This window comes from Populus alba, chromosome 6 (genome assembly GCF_005239225.2).
Source record: "Populus alba chromosome 6, ASM523922v2, whole genome shotgun sequence".
Lineage (NCBI taxonomy): Eukaryota > Viridiplantae > Streptophyta > Magnoliopsida > Malpighiales > Salicaceae > Populus > Populus alba.
Genome location: NC_133289.1, coordinates 2,824,935 through 2,841,907, shown reverse-complemented (window position 1 = coordinate 2,841,907; position 16,973 = coordinate 2,824,935). Strand labels below are relative to the sequence as shown.

Here is a 16,973-nt window from a genome sequence, read left to right as displayed (position 1 = left end):
AATTAAACTGTTCACTTCGAAACCAGTGTCATAGATTAAAAAAAAAAAAAGGCCCGTTTTTTGCTTGGAAACAAAATAAATGGAGATGGGTAAAAAAAAGGTACAAAGAGCAAACTATAAGAAGAAGAAAAATAAAAAGAAAGAGATCACCCTAAAAAGAAAACTTCTTTCACAGAGATAACTATCACCAACTTCATTAATAGAAAATACCATTTTTTTTTATTTTATAAATATTTTTAAATTAAAGTCTCTCATAAACTATTTAACAATTCATAAATACTAGTTTGCAGCATAATTATAAAATCCAAATTGATTTACCAGGTCGATCCATTATAATTATTTTCTTTAATATAATAAAAAATATATATTACAAAGAATTATTTAATATTATTATTAAATATATTTTAATGACTCATTTTAATCTGAATTTAAAATTACATTGTACTCGAGACGTTATCCATAACCATGACGATCGTAAAATCATAGAAAATAGTGTGAGCCCGAGAGCAGGAAAGAACGGAAAATCCAAATAAAAAAACAAAACGTAAGGTAAAAAAGAAAGAGAGAAGAGCAGTGTGTGGTTACAGGTAAGTAGACGGCAGGGAGAGAAGTGAAGAGAAGAGGCGCGGGTGGTACCGGTCCTTTTTCTTCTTTTATCCACCTCTTAAAAAAACCATTCCTCTTTTCTTCTCCACACGATTCACACACCCACTCTCCGTCCTCTCTCGCTACTCCCTCTCTCACTCTCTCATGGCTTCTCTTCAATCACCATTAATCTCTCCGGTTCCGCAACTCGTCAATGCAACAACACCGAACTCAATTAATAAGAACTTATTATTTGTTGATTTTGTTGGACTCTATTGTAAATCGAAGAGAACTAGAAGGAGAATCGGAGTTTCTTCTTCTTCTTCCTTTTCCTCGAGTTTCTCTCGATTTGCTAACAAAAAGAAGCCCTCCTGTCCAGTCAACGCCACTCTCAGTGTTGACCGTCGTAATATCTCATCGCCGTCTCCTCCTCCTCATCCTCCTCCTGATTCGAAACCGCAGGTATGTTTCTGTCTTTTAATTCGTTTTACTTTTTAAGCTGAAATATTTTTTTTTAAGAGACGTATTCGTTTCGGTTCTGTTGGTGTTTTCAAATTTTTTAAGTCCGGTTTTTTTATTATTTTCAGATATATTTTTTAAATATTTTTATTATGCTATACTACGATAATAATTAGCTATTTGTTTGCCATGAAGAGTAAGAAAAGTAGACAACCAAACAGTCCCGTAGATATTCGATGGTGTTAAAGCTGTAACTACCAATAGTTATGGTATAGGAGAGAGATAGACAGATAAGAAGAGAAAATCACATCTAGGCATACCAAAATTGGATAGTTGAATAATGGTTATGAGCTTGAGTTTTTTCAAGATAGGTTTTCATAATTGTTAATTTTAACCCATAAAATTAATTAAATTACATACAAGCTGTGAAATTAATTAAGTTACACACAAGCTGGTTTGAATATCCATGTTAATAAAATAAAAAATCCTTGTATCATCTTTGTTATGCTGTACACACCGGTAGTTATAGCTTGAACACCATATATTTTTTTCTTATAAATACTGTTTCGTTAGGTGCATTTTTGTTTGATTATTTATTTATGGACCATAGGTAGCAAACTTGGAAGATATAATATCAGAAAGAGGAGCATGTGGAGTTGGATTTATCGCGAATTTGGAAAACAAGCCGTCCCATGCGATTGTCAAGGATGCACTTACAGCTCTTGGCTGCATGGAACATCGTGGAGGTTGTGGAGCAGATAATGACTCTGGTGATGGTTCAGGACTAATGACTTCGATTCCATGGGAGCTATTCGATAAGTGGGCTGAGAGTGAAGGGATTGGTTCTTTTGATAAATTGCATACTGGTGTTGGAATGATTTTTTTCCCTAGAGATGATAACCTTATGAAAGAAGCAAAAGAAGGTAACTGCCTGAAGTGGTTTGAATCCGGTTAAATTTGTGTTTAGCAAATGAATGCTTGTTCGTTATCTCATTTTTGATGCTTCGTAGGATGGTGCATTTAGTTTATTGAATTATATACGTTTACCTTTTTTTTTTTTATTTGATGTTGGGTTGAATTTGGTTTTCTTGTTGTATTTGATTTAAATGAAGATGGTGTTTTTCTTTCTGCTATGTTAATGCACTATGCTTTTGGTTTTCTGTATTGGCTAATGTTTTCCATCTTCATCCCTAAACATATATACGTTCTTCTATTTAGTTGTAGTTATCTTTCTCTCTCGCTTCTTTTTTATTTTCTTGTTCCAGTCTAATGTGCATGACGGATGCTTTTGTTCACCTTAGCATCAGTATGATTAACTGTACTTTGTGATTGTTTTGTAGTGATTGTAAATATTTTTAAACAAGAGGGCCTTGAGGTGCTCGGATGGAGGCCTGTTCCTGTAAATACATCTGTAGTTGGTTTTTACGCAAAAGAAACCATGCCCAACATAGAACAAGTATTTGTTAGAGTTATTAACAAAGAGGATGTTGATGACATTGAACGAGGACTGTATATCTGCCGGAAGCTGATTGAAAGAGTGGCAAACTCAGAAAGTTGGGGAAATGAGCTTTATTTCTGTTCTTTGTCTAATCGAACAATTGTTTATAAGGGAATGCTTCGTTCTGAAGTTCTTAGGCTGTTTTATTCTGACCTTCAGAATGATATCTACAAATCACCTTTTGCCATTTATCATAGAAGGTATAGCACAAATACTAGTCCCAGATGGCCTCTTGCTCAACCCATGCGGTTTCTTGGTCATAATGGAGAGATTAACACCATACAGGTTATAAAATTCTCTACAGTACTGAAATGTAGTTAGCATTTTGAGGCATTTTCTTATTTTGATTCTAAAATGTATTCAGGGTAACTTGAACTGGATGCAATCACGAGAAACCTCATTGAAATCTTCTGTTTGGCATGGACGAGAAAATGAAATCTGTCCTTATGGGAACCCAAAGGCATCAGACTCAGCTAATCTTGACAGTGCAGCAGAAGTAAGAGCTGCTACTTTTATGCTCACATGATTTCCTCAACCTTCATCTGCGGCTACTCGAGAAGTTTCTCCAATTTTTTATGTCCTTTAGTTTCCTTTTTTATCATAGTGGGACTCAGTTTGAGTATTTTATGTCTACTCGCATATTTTTCATTAGATATCACTAGCAAGGACTGAATGAGGAAACTTTATCAGCTGGAATCTTTAAATTTTTGACCATACATATCTATTGCATCCCATTTTAGCTGGGGCAACTTCTTTTTGGATTACCTTTTTTTGGTGCTTAAAGTTAAAATTTGGTAATGTTGTCACTCTTTGTTTTGGCACTATGAAGGAATAATTCTTGACCCTCTTTCTATGCTTAAATGAAAACCATGGTACATGGGTGTTTATTTGATGAATAATCATTATCGCCAGGATTATTAACTAAAACCGATACATGCGATGGGGTGCAAGCCACAACAAAGGGGGGAAGTGTGTTTGCTGTAGACCCAATTTAGTACAGTTTAATTGGTAAATTTTTTATTTCTTCTTTAGCTATTCTTATGTAGCCCTTCTGTGTTTGATTTTCCCTGCTCTTCTCCTTTTCAGTTGTTAATAAGAAGTGGGCGCACTCCTGAGCAGGCGTTGATGGTTCTCGTACCAGAGGCATACAAGAATCATCCAACTTTGACTATCAATTATCCCGAGGTATTTTCTGTTGGTGATTTGAAGTTCCAATTAAGCTGCAAGTTGACTAGGACAATTTTTCTTTCTGAATGCTAAACTAATTTAACTAAGCCATAGAACATGATTTATTGGGTCAGCATCATAAATCTCTTCCTATTTACCAAGTTTATTTTGGGCTTTGTTCCTTCTAGAATTTTGGCAGTCATGCCTTTTTGTCCACCTTAATCTATGTATTTGCTGATTCTTTCTTGAATTAAATCGGTGCTGATAGTGTTTCATCATTGATACTAAGAAAATATGTAACTGAAAAAGCTATAGTGATTGTAATTAAAATTTACCCCTCATAATTTTATTGCAATTACATGTAGGCAATGCATGGTTTTTTGGTTCTCTGCAGGTTGTAGATTTTTATGATTATTACAAGGGTCAGATGGAAGCTTGGGATGGACCTGCTTTACTCTTATTCAGGTAAATTTCCAGACATCTTGTACTACCCTGGGGTGTCAGGAGTTTATGGTAGCACATAGGGACCCATAGTAAAGAGCTACAGATGATGATTGGTGTGCCCGCCCACAATATGAAAGTGTCCTTGATTTGGTTTTGATATTTAGTCATTTTAAGCAGTTAAAAACATATAGCCACGGAATTGGGAAGATTGTTCTATTCTATTTCAAATGTGATGGTATAATTAGAATTAAGGGGTGTAATAACATCAGGTTTTTCAATAGAACTTCCTTGGAGTCAATTATGATGTAAAATAACAATTTGCTTGCTTATACACATGGAAATGCTCGCATGCAAGCACATGTATGTGTTACACATATGTAGTGGTCTAGAATATTGATCTTTTATTTCGAGCTTTATTATTTAATGTATTTTGTTTTCCAGTTTTCATTAGTGACTGCTATTGTATTATTTCAAATGGCACAGTGATGGAAAGACAGTTGGGGCTTGTCTTGATCGGAATGGGCTTCGCCCTGCTAGATATTGGCGGACAGTTGACAATTTTGTCTATGTTGCATCTGAGGTGTGTTCCACATATATTATAAATAGGAAGCACTCCATGATTGATAATCTCAAAGGAAACCGGATGTTAGAGCACGATATGCACATCTTGGTGCTGTTAATTTGCAGTGAATTAGGGTCCTCAAATGTCTGATTTTTTTTTTGCATCATTGTAGTAAAATTGCTTAAACTTTTAATTATGATTGATATGTCATTGCTTAATGGTGGCTTGTTTTGATGGTGGGATAAGGTATGACTTGGGTATTAGGAATCCAATTGTGGGTCCTTTCTCACAGTAGTCCTAAATCACAAAATCCTCCTTTTGTTAGAGTTTCTTTTTATTAAATAAACAATTGACATTAAGGTTGCTTGAACTGTTAACTGAAACTTTGGTTAGATAATTGAAGCATTGTTTTTTTAAAATTATTGAATATCACATAATTTGTCTAATATTATTGAATAGTATGGAATCTATGTGAAATGAACTCAAATCTGACTTTGACTAGCATCTCTAGGTGTTTGATATTGTTTTTATCATTCCTAATTTTCCTTTTTGCAGTGCCCATGAAAAAAAAAAAAACCCCACTTGAGCACTGCATAAATATATTCGTTGTAACTGCTGTGGTCATGGTGGATCATTTTTCACACCAGGTAGCTTTGGAGGAGTAAACGATTTGGCTTCATGTTCACTTTGTAGACAGTAAAGCAAAATATTTTGGATTGCATCATTAAATAATTTGATTAATTTCATATTATCACCTTCTGTTAAACATGCTCTTTTATGTTACAATCACTGCTCTTAAAATGCTAACGTCACCTTTTTTATTAATCAGGTTGGGGTTGTACCAATGGATGAATCAAAAGTAACGATGAAAGGCCGTCTAGGTCCTGGAATGATGATAACTGTAGACTTGCCTGGTGGCCAGGTTTGTGCTTCATTTTATTTTTATGTACTTGATACCTTGATGACGTAAATTGCACTGGAATTAGTTAGTTCATTGTAACTCTACAACAATTTTAACCTACTAAATTATCTTTTTTATACTGATATCTTCTCATGTGTTTTTAATGTTGAGTCACCTTCTCTCTTTTTTCAAAATCAACGTATTTGATGGAGAATGTATAAGAACTTTTAAGAATAATGTCTTATTTTGTTTTTTTAGTTTTATACTACCATTAACATTTTTAGTGGATTTAGAAACAGTTTTAATTTAATTTAATGTTACTCTTTGATTTTTTGAATTATGAAGTAATATTTAATTGCTGAAAATGCATGCTGTTTTTTGTATATTACCTTTATTTATGCTGATCCAATTCTTATTTTGGTAGATTCAGTGCAACTCTACATGTAACAGGCTGGTGGCAACTTTTCATTGTGATAGTATTGGCAATTCTTTGAACCCACATTTAGATTAGACTATTGATTAGTATTTTGGCTTGCAGGTTTATGAGAATACTGAAGTTAAAAAGCGAGTAGCACTGTCAAATCCGTATGGAAAATGGGTTCATGAAAACCTGCGATCCTTGAAGTCTGCAAACTTCCTCTCAGCAACAGTTATGGACAATGAATCAATTTTAAGATGCCAACAGTAAGCATATTGATTTAATTTGCTAAATATCATTGCCTGCTATGAATTATATATGATGATTTTTTTTGAATGCTTAACTTTACATGGATGATAGTTATATCTGGTACCAACTCAAGGCTATCTGCTTCTTAATTGACGTTGGGATTTGTGTTATGATTTTTATGAAGTTTAAAAAATCTCTAGTATAATGTATAGACTTATCTCATAACACCATGTGGGTTGTGTCCAACACCATGGCCATGTTTGATTGAGACTCTCAAACTCAACAGATAAGAACCGAGAGACTCAACCAATCATTCTGTTTCAATGCTACAATTAAGATAAACAGTACATCAATATTGATCACATATGATACGAAACAACAAATAATGAGTACTATGTGTTTATTTCTGAGCATAAACTGAACATGAGTGAATATATTGTTCACTATTTTGTACTCTCATGGGAACAGGGCATTCGGCTACTCCAGTGAGGATGTCCAAATGGTTATTGAGAATATGGCTTCTCAAGGGAAGGAACCTACATTTTGCATGGGGGATGATATTCCTTTGGCAATATTGTCTCAAAAACCACACATGCTTTATGATTATTTCAAACAACGGTTTGCACAGGTTTGAACTTTGAACATGCCTTTTAGTATTTATTTTTTAATTGTGCTTTATGATTTTCAGAACCAACATCTGTGAGTTCTGAATGTGCCTTTTTTTTAATCACACCAATTTAATTTGAAATCATATACTGTTTGCTGAGCTCGTTCTTATCCCATGAATGCAGGTTACAAATCCAGCTATAGACCCACTCAGAGAAGGATTAGTTATGTCACTTGAAATCAACATCGGAAAGCGAGGAAACATCTTGGAAGATGGACCAGAAAATGCTTCACAGGTGCTGAATTCATCCTAGCTTCCTCACAGTGAATCTGATGATGTTTATAATGCTTCTGTTGCAATAAATTGCATGTCAGTGATTTCATATATTGGGTGGACTAAAAAATTTGTTACTTTTATCCAGGTTATCTTGTCTAGTCCTGTACTAAATGAAGGGGAGCTTGAGTTATTACTGAAGGATCCCTACTTAAAACCTCAAGTTTTACCAACCTTTTTTGATATACGTAAAGGGGTTGAGGGTTCTTTGGAGAAAACACTGATTAAGCTTTGTGAGGCAGCTGATGAAGCCGTTAGAAATGGTTCCCAATTGCTTGTTCTCTCTGACCGATCTGATGATCTGGTAATCACGCCCTAGTTTTCCCCTTTCCATTTGTGATGAATTGGAATTTACTGTATTAAAAGTAATTAATATTGATAACACTTTCCATGAGAGTAAACTTTCAGCAATTATTTTTAACTCAGTTTTATACATCCCTAATTGCTTTCTTTCTCAGTGCGCTTTGTATGCTATAGGGGGCAAGAAAACGCTGATGATTCCTATTCATGACTTTCCTGTTTAAGAATCATTTTGGTAGTTGGACATAACCACGTGTGCATTTTTATTTAAAGGTGCATGTGTTTTTGTTGATACCTATCCATCTTGATTGGTCAACAGTGGATCTGCTTAGCCAGGATTTTTGAAATCTATTATATTGTATCACAGCATCAGCTGTTGTAAAGTTTCATGATCTCAATCAATTATGAAATTGTAATTATCTAATGTAATATATGTGTGTGACTGTCTCTCTAGCCCTCATAACTTAGTCTTTCCACATGGGAGAATATGTAAACTTCGCTATCCATAAATTGTAAGCTGACTGCCATCAAGCTCTTGGGGCTTATATATCTTGACCCCTACTTTCACTTTTCTTAGTTCTCCTGGCCATGCGAGGAAACTTCAATAAATGCTAATTTCTTAATTCTGAATGATTCCAATCTTTTTCCTCTCTCAGGAACCTACTCGACCTGCAATTCCAGTTCTTCTTGCTGTTGGTGCTGTTCATCAGCATCTTATTCAGAATGGTTTGCGAATGTCAACTTCAATTGTAGCAGACACTGCTCAGTGCTTCAGCACTCATCATTTTGCCTGTTTGATTGGATATGGTGCCAGGTTAAGTTTCCTTCCTCACATTAAATGTTTGTAGATGATGCTTTTGCCTTGTTTTTCTTAGATTTTGTTTATGCTAAAAAAATAGTGGATAAAACTGTTATTAAAGATATTTCAAGTATTCATAGTGATATATGCATTGTTATTTTCTCCCTTTAGGTTAGTAAAAAAACAATATCAAATTACTTTCCTATGCATGGGATACTTTTTTTCTGAGCCCTAAATAATATTGACCACTAATGAAGTCTATATTGGGAACGAGACAAATTGATGTGTAACATTCACAACTGTATGAAGAGTTATTCATAATTAAAGTTACAAGATACATGAAAATTGTTACTTTCAGCTAATGAGATAATATTTCATATTTATCATACTCTTTTGTATCTTAATCGCTTCAAAGTAGGTTTATTATTAACTTCCATTTGTCAAAGTAGGTCAGAATTCTAAATATCCTGTTTGAATCAGTTTTACTTTTGACTTATCTTAACTTTTTTATTGTTGGATCTTGTAAGAACTCACTGTCCATCCCCTTAAACTTTGCTTTTGCTTATGGTATTGCCACACGTCTATCGCTTGCATTAACATGAATAGTTAAAAATTATATTTTATATTGCTAAAATAATTTTTTCAGTGCTATATGCCCGTACTTGGCACTGGAAACTTGCCGGCAATGGCGCCTGAGTAAAAGAACTGTGAATCTGATGATGAATGGAAAGATGCCTACTGTAACAATTGAACAAGCTCAAAAGAACTTTTGCAAGGTTAGTACATCCTTGAAACAAGGAATTGTTTAAAGATTTTCACTGCATAAAAATGAAGGACAAAAAATCCAAGTGCTGTTCATACCTTAAAACTGCTGTGTTTCAGAGCCTAACTATAGTACTTTAGCTTCATTTTAGTTTCTTTATATTAGCTGTAACCTTCCTATGCATTTCCTTTTTCATTTGTTAAAAAAGTTTGAGGCTATGTGAACTATAGAATTTCATTTCTCTTGTAGTATAATCTTTTTGTTCAACATTTAACAAATTGGTAATAATTGAAATCCGGTGTTTTATTCAGATTAATGGGTTCTCTAGCAAAGGAAATGGATACAGTTATACGTTTGTGTGCATAAAAAAAGTTGCTTTGTCCTCCAGTTCTTAACGTTCAACCTTTATAAGAAAAATGACTTTCATTGTCCAAATATAACTGAATTGGAGCATTATATCATTTGTATGGATAGCTTATTGTATTGATTGCTCTTTACCATTCCAGGCAGTTAAATCTGGTCTTCTCAAAATTCTTTCTAAGATGGGTATCTCATTGCTTTCAAGGTACAAGTTCAGAGTTTCCAGTTCTCAATTATTTTCTTTAACTCTTTTGGAAGTCAATTTATAGATGCTTTGTAAAGTTTTGCTGGTCAATTGACTTGTTTGTTTCCTGTATTTAGTTATTGTGGTGCACAAATATTTGAGATTTATGGATTGGGGAAGGAGATTGTTGATCTAGCATTTTGTGGTAGTGTTTCAAATATTGGTGGAGTGACTTTTGATGAGGTAATTTGAAGTTGGTAAACTATAAGCTAACAAGTTAAGGAAATTTGGTGTTCTTTCTCATTGTAGTTACCTACCGCTTAAGTTTCAAATCTTTTAATCTTTATTTTGGATTGTCATTTTCTCTTTCCAGTTGGCGAGGGAGACTTTGTCCTTCTGGGTGAAAGCTTTTTCTGATGCTACGGCCAAAAGACTGGAAAATTATGGATTTATACAATTCAGACCTGGAGGTACTATTACTACTGAACATGTCAGTTACATTTTATACAGACAATTACAGAGAGCAGTTACTAGTTACCACTATCATTACTATAATAACCTGGTTGACATTGGTAGGTGTTTTTAGCAATAAGCGAATCAATACCTTGGTTGCAGCTGTGATTTGTAAAAACTTAATTCCAATTTCACTAGAACATGAGGATGACACTAAATTACAGATCCTGTCAAAGTTGACATATCTTTGAATTTGCTTGCTTATATTCTTCACAACCACAAAATCGTTCTTAAGATAACAATTTTAAATTTTATTTTTATTACAGGTGAATATCATGGAAACAATCCAGAGATGTCGAAATTGCTTCACAAAGCTGTTCGCCAAAAGAGTGAAAATGCATTTTCTATTTATCAGCAGCATTTGGCTAACCGGCCTGTGAATGTGAGTGCTGAAGTAAATTAGTTTTTGTTTCAATTTTTTTGTTAGTAAAATGTATTCCCTTGAAAACCAGCATGTTATAATCATGTAATTAGAATCTGATAGCATTTCAATTGCAGGTTCTTCGTGATCTTCTTGAATTTAAAAGTGATCGTGCTCCAATTCCTGTGGGAAAGGTTGAACCTGCCATATCCATAGTTCAAAGGTTTTGCACTGGGGGGATGTCACTTGGAGCCATTTCAAGAGAAACTCATGAAGCAATTGCCATTGCTATGAACAGATTAGGTGGAAAATCTAATTCAGGGGAAGGTGGTGAGGTAGTCTTTCATCGATTGGTTCTCTTTGCTTGTTTTGTTTATCACTTGGTCTGTTCACTGTCCACCTCTCTGTCTTATCTTGATAAATTACTCACGGGCATGCTCAGACACAAACAATAGTAATGAACCATCAGCTCCACATGGAACTATATATGTAATTGGTTTTTTCTTAACATACTAGAGACATCATTGTTTACAATATTATGTCATCCAGGATCCAATTCGCTGGACCCCACTTACTGATGTTGTTGATGGGTACTCCCCTACATTGCCGCATCTTAAAGGTCTTCAAAATGGTGATACTGCTACCAGCGCTATTAAGCAGGTGATTATCATGACATTCAATTTAACATGTTTGTAACCTCATGTGAAAGAGGAGCTTTCAAACAAGTTTGTAACCTCATGTGCAAGCGGATAGAGTATTTTTAGGGGATCATGAGTGCGTGGCTAATACATTGAATACATTGATATTATCTGTCTAGGAGAGAAATTGTGCTCTCTTTGAAGTAGTCAACTTAAACTGGCCTTTTCACCAATGCATCTTGGCATGAGAATTATCTTATGACAACTAGTTGCTTTTGGTTCAGGTTGCTTCAGGACGTTTTGGTGTCACTCCAACATTCTTGGTCAATGCTGTTCAGTTAGAAATCAAAATTGCACAGGGTGCCAAGCCTGGTGAAGGTGGCCAGTTGCCTGGGAAGAAAGTTAGTGCATATATTGCGAGGCTGAGAAATTCTAAACCAGGGGTTCCACTTATATCTCCACCCCCTCACCATGACATTTATTCCATTGAAGATCTTGCCCAATTGATTTATGACCTTCATCAGGTAATCATTTACTGTATCTGGGATCTGCATGCATTATTAACTTGAAGATCCATTCCCCAAATTGTAACAACTTCAATGTCTGCTGAACAAATAGGTCAATCCTAAGGCTAAGGTATCTGTAAAGCTTGTGGCAGAAGCAGGTATTGGCACAGTTGCATCTGGGGTAGCAAAGGGTAATGCTGATGTTATACAGGTACCTTCTCATGATACGTTGATGTAGTTCTGTTGAGCCTTAATATGTCTGATAGTTCTCTGGATCCTCATTCCATGCTATTTTAAGTTCTTAACGTCTTCCAAAGTTGGTATATTCAAGTAATTTGCTGGCTGTTGATGAAGAGGTAATATACTTTCGGTAAAATATGTTACTTTAACGAAGTGACTCTTGATTGTTCTTGGAAATGTCTCTTCTAAGACAACTATTTGGCATAAAGTTCAGTAGATGTTTAAGGTCAAAAGTTAAATCACCCTGACACTATCAGCTAGAAGAGCCTAATTTTGTGTTCTGTATATGTTAAGTGGTAAAGTAGAATACATACTGTTTTTTCTGAAAGATCAAGTTCCAGCTTTAAGATGGTATCTCAATGTGGGGTTTTGTCCCAACCATCCCAACCCCTCTCTTTTCTTCCATACCCCTATACACAATTCGCCATCACTTGCAGGTAATGTAACTGAATATCAAGTTCTTATGCAGAAGCATTCACTCATGCTTTTTTTTTTTTCCCTGAACGACAAATTTTTGCTATGAATCCTTGTGGGCATATGAAAAGGTGGAAAATTGTTGTCAAAGAAAATTGGTTTGATTAGGTTCACAAAAGTAGTGGGGACTGGGAGTGTTGACTCTTATCTCTATATTTTTTGGGCAGATATCAGGGCATGATGGTGGAACTGGAGCTAGCCCCATAAGTTCCATTAAGCATGCCGGTGGTCCTTGGGAACTTGGACTTACAGAAACCCATCAGGTAATTATATTCAACGTGTGAATAGAATGTTACTCCCTGTGGTCTGCTTCTCTCACATTCTGTGTGCTGTTTGATCATTGACAATCTTTTATAGACTCTCATTGCAAATGGGCTCAGAGAAAGAGTGATCCTTAGGGTTGATGGGGGCTTCAAAAGCGGAGTTGATGTCCTGATGGCTGCGGCAATGGGTGCTGATGAGTATGGATTTGGTTCTGTCGCAATGATTGCTACGGGATGTGTAATGGCCCGCATTTGTCACACTAATAATTGCCCTGTTGGTGTTGCTAGTCAGGTATCAATGGAAGTATATATGTGATTTGCATTTTGTGTATCCCTTTAGTGCCTTATTCTTTCAAATTTAATTTCCTTCAGAGAGAAGAACTACGTGCCCGATTTCCTGGTGTGCCCGGTGATCTTGTTAATTTCTTTTTATATGTTGCTGAGGAGGTAATCTTTTTTTCTGCCTTGATAATTTTGATGGAATTTTTGCACTTTCTATTTTTTTTGGTCTCTGGGTGACATTTTCCAAGCTATATCTAAATCTGTCCTGACTCTTGTTGCATTTCTGTATCTGGGCTAGGTAAGAGGCATGCTGGCACAACTGGGTTATGAGAAGTTGGACGATATCATTGGGCATACAGATTTGTTAAGACAACGAGATATTTCCCTCGTCAAAACTCAGCATCTTGATCTCAGTTATATTATGTCGGTATGTCCTGAAAGAGTATCTGAACTTCCCACCATATGTTTCACCAATTTGGACTTGCTGTCTTCCATATCTATAACATTGCTTCTACTTTATTTCCAGAGTGTAGGATTACCAAAACTGAGCAGTACTGATATCAGGAACCAAGATGTACACTCTAATGGTCCTGTTTTAGATGATGTTGTTCTAGCAGATCCAGAGGTATGCTTCATATCTCTCAATTTTCAATTTTGGACCAATGCTTTTAGTTGTAAAGGGGTTTTAGGGGGTGAGCTTTGCTTCCTGTGTGGAAGTGTCTTGGTGTGCCCCCATATTTTTGCTGGAAAACATTGAGAAAATTCCATGGGCTATGAGACTGAAGTTACGATCACTTGTACTCACTCATTGTTTTGGTTATGGTCATTGTGGTTCTATGATGGTAGCATAGACAGCATACTGATTATGTGCATGCATTCACAGGGTGCCTTGTTACCTTTTGCTGTATTTCTAAGAAAAATCATCTTTTTTTTTCCAGATTCTAGATGCTATTGAGAATGAAAAAGTTATCAATAAAACCATAAAAATATACAACGTGGACCGCGCTGTTTGTGGGCGTATAGCAGGTGTGGTTGCAAAGAAATACGGTGACACTGGTTTTGCTGGGCAGCTGAACATCACGTAAGATGTGGCTTTCCTGATAGCAAGCACTAAAAATTTAGCGGGCTAATATGACAGTTTCTTTTATTCTCAATTTAAATGAGTTATCTTCATATCAACAGGTTTACTGGGAGTGCTGGGCAGTCGTTTGCATGTTTTTTGACACCAGGAATGAATATTCGCCTAATAGGAGAGGCCAATGATTACGTGGGAAAGGTATTGTTGGGAAAATCTTCCACTCTTATGTAGTGGTTTGAGAAGTTTGAAGTTGAATTCAAATGCATGTTGGTTATTTGATTCAGCCATCATGCTTTGAGAGTTTCATGATTAATCTATTTCCTAGTTGTTTCTGTATTTGTGGTGAAATTTGACTAAATGGTTCAGGTTGGAATTTTGCTACTGTTGAATTAACTTGGCAGTTTCATAATTAACATGCTGAACAGATAAATTGATTTCAAATGATAATGTAACATCAATTTGGATCGTTCAAATGTTAAGCTAATATGATGTGCTAATCCTATTAACAGACTGTTAAATCTTGTTGCTGAACTATGGTTCTGAAACTAGCAATATAAATGCCTTTAGGGTATGGCTGGAGGAGAGTTGGTCGTAACACCCGTGGAGAACACTGGGTTTGTTCCGGAGGACGCCACCATTGTCGGGAATACTTGCTTGTATGGGGCTACAGGCGGTCAAGTATTTGTCAGAGGGAAAGCTGGGGAGCGGTTTGCTGTGAGAAACTCACTTGCTGAAGCTGTAGTTGAAGGCACTGGAGACCATTGTTGTGAGTACATGACTGGTGGTTGTGTGGTGGTACTGGGAAAGTGAGTAATGTCTCCCTACCTTACATCTTTCTTCTTATCAAGCAATATAAAGAGAACTGTTCAGAATTTTGAGCCATCATCACATTTCCATGTCACAGAGTGGGTAGAAATGTAGCTGCTGGGATGACCGGAGGTTTGGCGTACCTTCTTGATGAGGATGACACTTTGATGCCCAAGGTTTGCGCTCGTGAATTTCAAATATACATACTTTTTGTGAAGAAAAAAAAAGTTGTTAAATTTTGAAATTGCAAATTATATTCCTATAAAATATAAAAAATAAAAGGAATGTTCTCTTCCCACACTTTTCCATTGCAAATTTTGTAATTTTAACTCACATTGAATCTCCACGAAGGTGCTCCAAATTGGTGCGTTTGCTGCTTAGCATTTTTATGACATGATCAGCATCTCAAGCACACACAAACATCGGTTCCCTAGTAGGGATTATCTAAATTCTGAAACTTACAATACTGCGTCATTCCAGATACTTTAAATTCGCTATACAATCTATTTATTTTCCCTTCATTTCCTTGATTGAGGAGGAATCTCGGGGCAGTGGTAAGGTTGCCCCATTGTGATCAGGAGATCACGGGTTCAAACTATGGAAAATGCCTCTTGGCACGTACACCATCGTTCTCTCAATTAATCTTTATTGCTCCTTCCTAATGCATGCTTAGCGTTCCCGAAATCCTCACCAGCACTTGGCTTCAAAATTGTTTTTTTTTTGCCAGTTCTTTGAGGAAAGCTTCAAAATAATATCTGTTGTAATTCTGAACAGGTAAATAAAGAAATAGTGAAGGTCCAAAGAGTGACTGCTCCTGTTGGCCAGATGCAGCTAAAGAGCCTTATTGAAGCTCATGTTGTAAGTATACTGAACAAAACTAGCTGATATTCACAGATGCACTTTGCAAATTAATTTCCATTTTATTTCTCCTACCATAATGTCCTCACAAACACCTTTCCGGTGAAGGAAAAAACCGGAAGCGGCAAAGGTGCTGCTATCCTGAAGGAGTGGGACACGTATCTACCGCTCTTTTGGCAGCTAGTGCCACCCAGTGAAGAAGACACCCCAGAGGCTTGTGCATCATTCGAGGGAACCAGTGCTGGGCAAGTGACATCATTCCAATCTGCATAAGCGAGCGATGCTAGAAAACCCTCGAGGCCAGCCGAAAAAACCCGAATTTGCAACCTCAACCTGTACATGTCAAATATAAGATGATGAATTCTTGACTTGGAATTCTCCACAGATTTATCGGGGAAACGGAATGCTTTGGTATCCTTGGCGATGAAGTTTTTGCGATTGAAGAAAGGTTATCATCACCCAATTGTATCTGCAACCCAGACATCCATTTTCGAGCATCAAGCATCCCCATTGTCAGAGAAATTCTATAGTGATTTGTGGCAGAAAATGTAAAATCAAGTTCAAAATCTTCCACTATTGTCAAGATTCTGATGTCCAATAATAATAATAATAATAATAAAATTGATTTCATTTCCATGATATCCTTAGGCAAAAGATACACGCCAGGAATTAATTTTTTTGTTGGCATACGCAAGAGACTTGCTTAACTATTTTATTGATACTCAGTTTAACTATGGGCTTAACACAAAAACTGTCTAGCTAATGATATTACATGCTTAATATACCAAGGACCACATGCAGAACGTAGCCATGATTTTCTTCTTCTTCTTCTTGGTTTATTTAGAGGCTTGATAAGCCTTGAGGTATATAATAAAAAGAATATTGATCTTATTCCATTATTATATATAGTTGCAAATAGATAAGGTAATTTAATAGATACTGACCTCACCTGATATGAATGAGTGAGTATTTTTTGAATTTAATGTCATATTTCAACTTTGTTTTATAAAAAAAACGATGTAATTTGAATAAAAATAATAGACTTTTGTGGACTGACAATCAATAATTTAAACTCTTGAAAACTATAATTTTAAGGTGGTAGGCTACGGTAAAGTTTGGGTGTCTTTCACAGTATGTTATAGGTTTCAACTTAGCAACAGACCAGAACTCAGGACCATTGTTCCTTCCTAAAAATTTTCCTGCTAGGGTAAAAGAAAGGATTCTGGATGGCGATTGAGTGGTCAAAAAGCTGTGCCAACTTGAAGCGATTGTTTTAGTCTTGTCTCCTATTTGGGCTGCTAAAACAATTTGCAAGATGGGCGGC

General features: G+C 35.8%; 1 protein-coding gene across 2 annotated transcripts; it reads left to right on the top strand.

The window, feature by feature from the left end:
* Window positions 1-531: 531 nt before the first annotated feature.
* On the top strand, window positions 532-16,288 carry LOC118053033 (ferredoxin-dependent glutamate synthase, chloroplastic). Of its 2 annotated transcripts, XM_035064158.2 has the most exons (33): window positions 532-1,047; window positions 1,655-1,967; window positions 2,385-2,827; window positions 2,907-3,038; window positions 3,629-3,727; window positions 4,104-4,174; window positions 4,637-4,733; window positions 5,545-5,637; window positions 6,155-6,300; window positions 6,752-6,911; window positions 7,075-7,185; window positions 7,312-7,527; window positions 8,180-8,337; window positions 8,969-9,098; window positions 9,592-9,650; window positions 9,767-9,872; window positions 10,003-10,099; window positions 10,409-10,524; window positions 10,641-10,838; window positions 11,053-11,163; window positions 11,426-11,665; window positions 11,760-11,858; window positions 12,529-12,624; window positions 12,719-12,916; window positions 12,997-13,071; window positions 13,205-13,333; window positions 13,433-13,531; window positions 13,845-13,987; window positions 14,089-14,182; window positions 14,552-14,790; window positions 14,889-14,967; window positions 15,566-15,649; window positions 15,758-16,288. In XM_035064158.2, the coding sequence occupies exons 1-33, from the start codon at window positions 751-753 to the stop codon at window positions 15,920-15,922; spliced, it is 4,893 nt and encodes a 1,630-aa protein (XP_034920049.1). In that variant the 5' UTR covers window positions 532-750; the 3' UTR covers window positions 15,923-16,288. The 2 variants fall into 2 exon arrangements, with proteins under 2 accessions (XP_034920049.1, XP_034920050.1); XM_035064159.2 differs by lacking the exons at window positions 532-1,047; window positions 1,655-1,967; window positions 2,385-2,827; window positions 2,907-3,038 and adding an exon at window positions 3,460-3,550.
* The last annotated feature ends 685 nt before the right edge of the window (window positions 16,289-16,973 follow it).

What these genes read in the sequence shown, in the direction of transcription:
- LOC118053033 (XM_035064158.2), top strand. Translation starts at nt 751, where the DNA reads ATGGCTTCTCTTCAATCACCATTAATCTCTCCGGTTCCGCAACTCGTC. An exon ending in CTACCAGCGCTATTAAGCAG is followed by an intron (nt 11,164 to 11,425) that starts GTGATTATCATG and finishes CTTTTGGTTCAG; the next exon opens with GTTGCTTCAGGACGTTTTGG. An exon ending in TGATTTATGACCTTCATCAG is followed by an intron (nt 11,666 to 11,759) that starts GTAATCATTTAC and finishes CTGAACAAATAG; the next exon opens with GTCAATCCTAAGGCTAAGGT.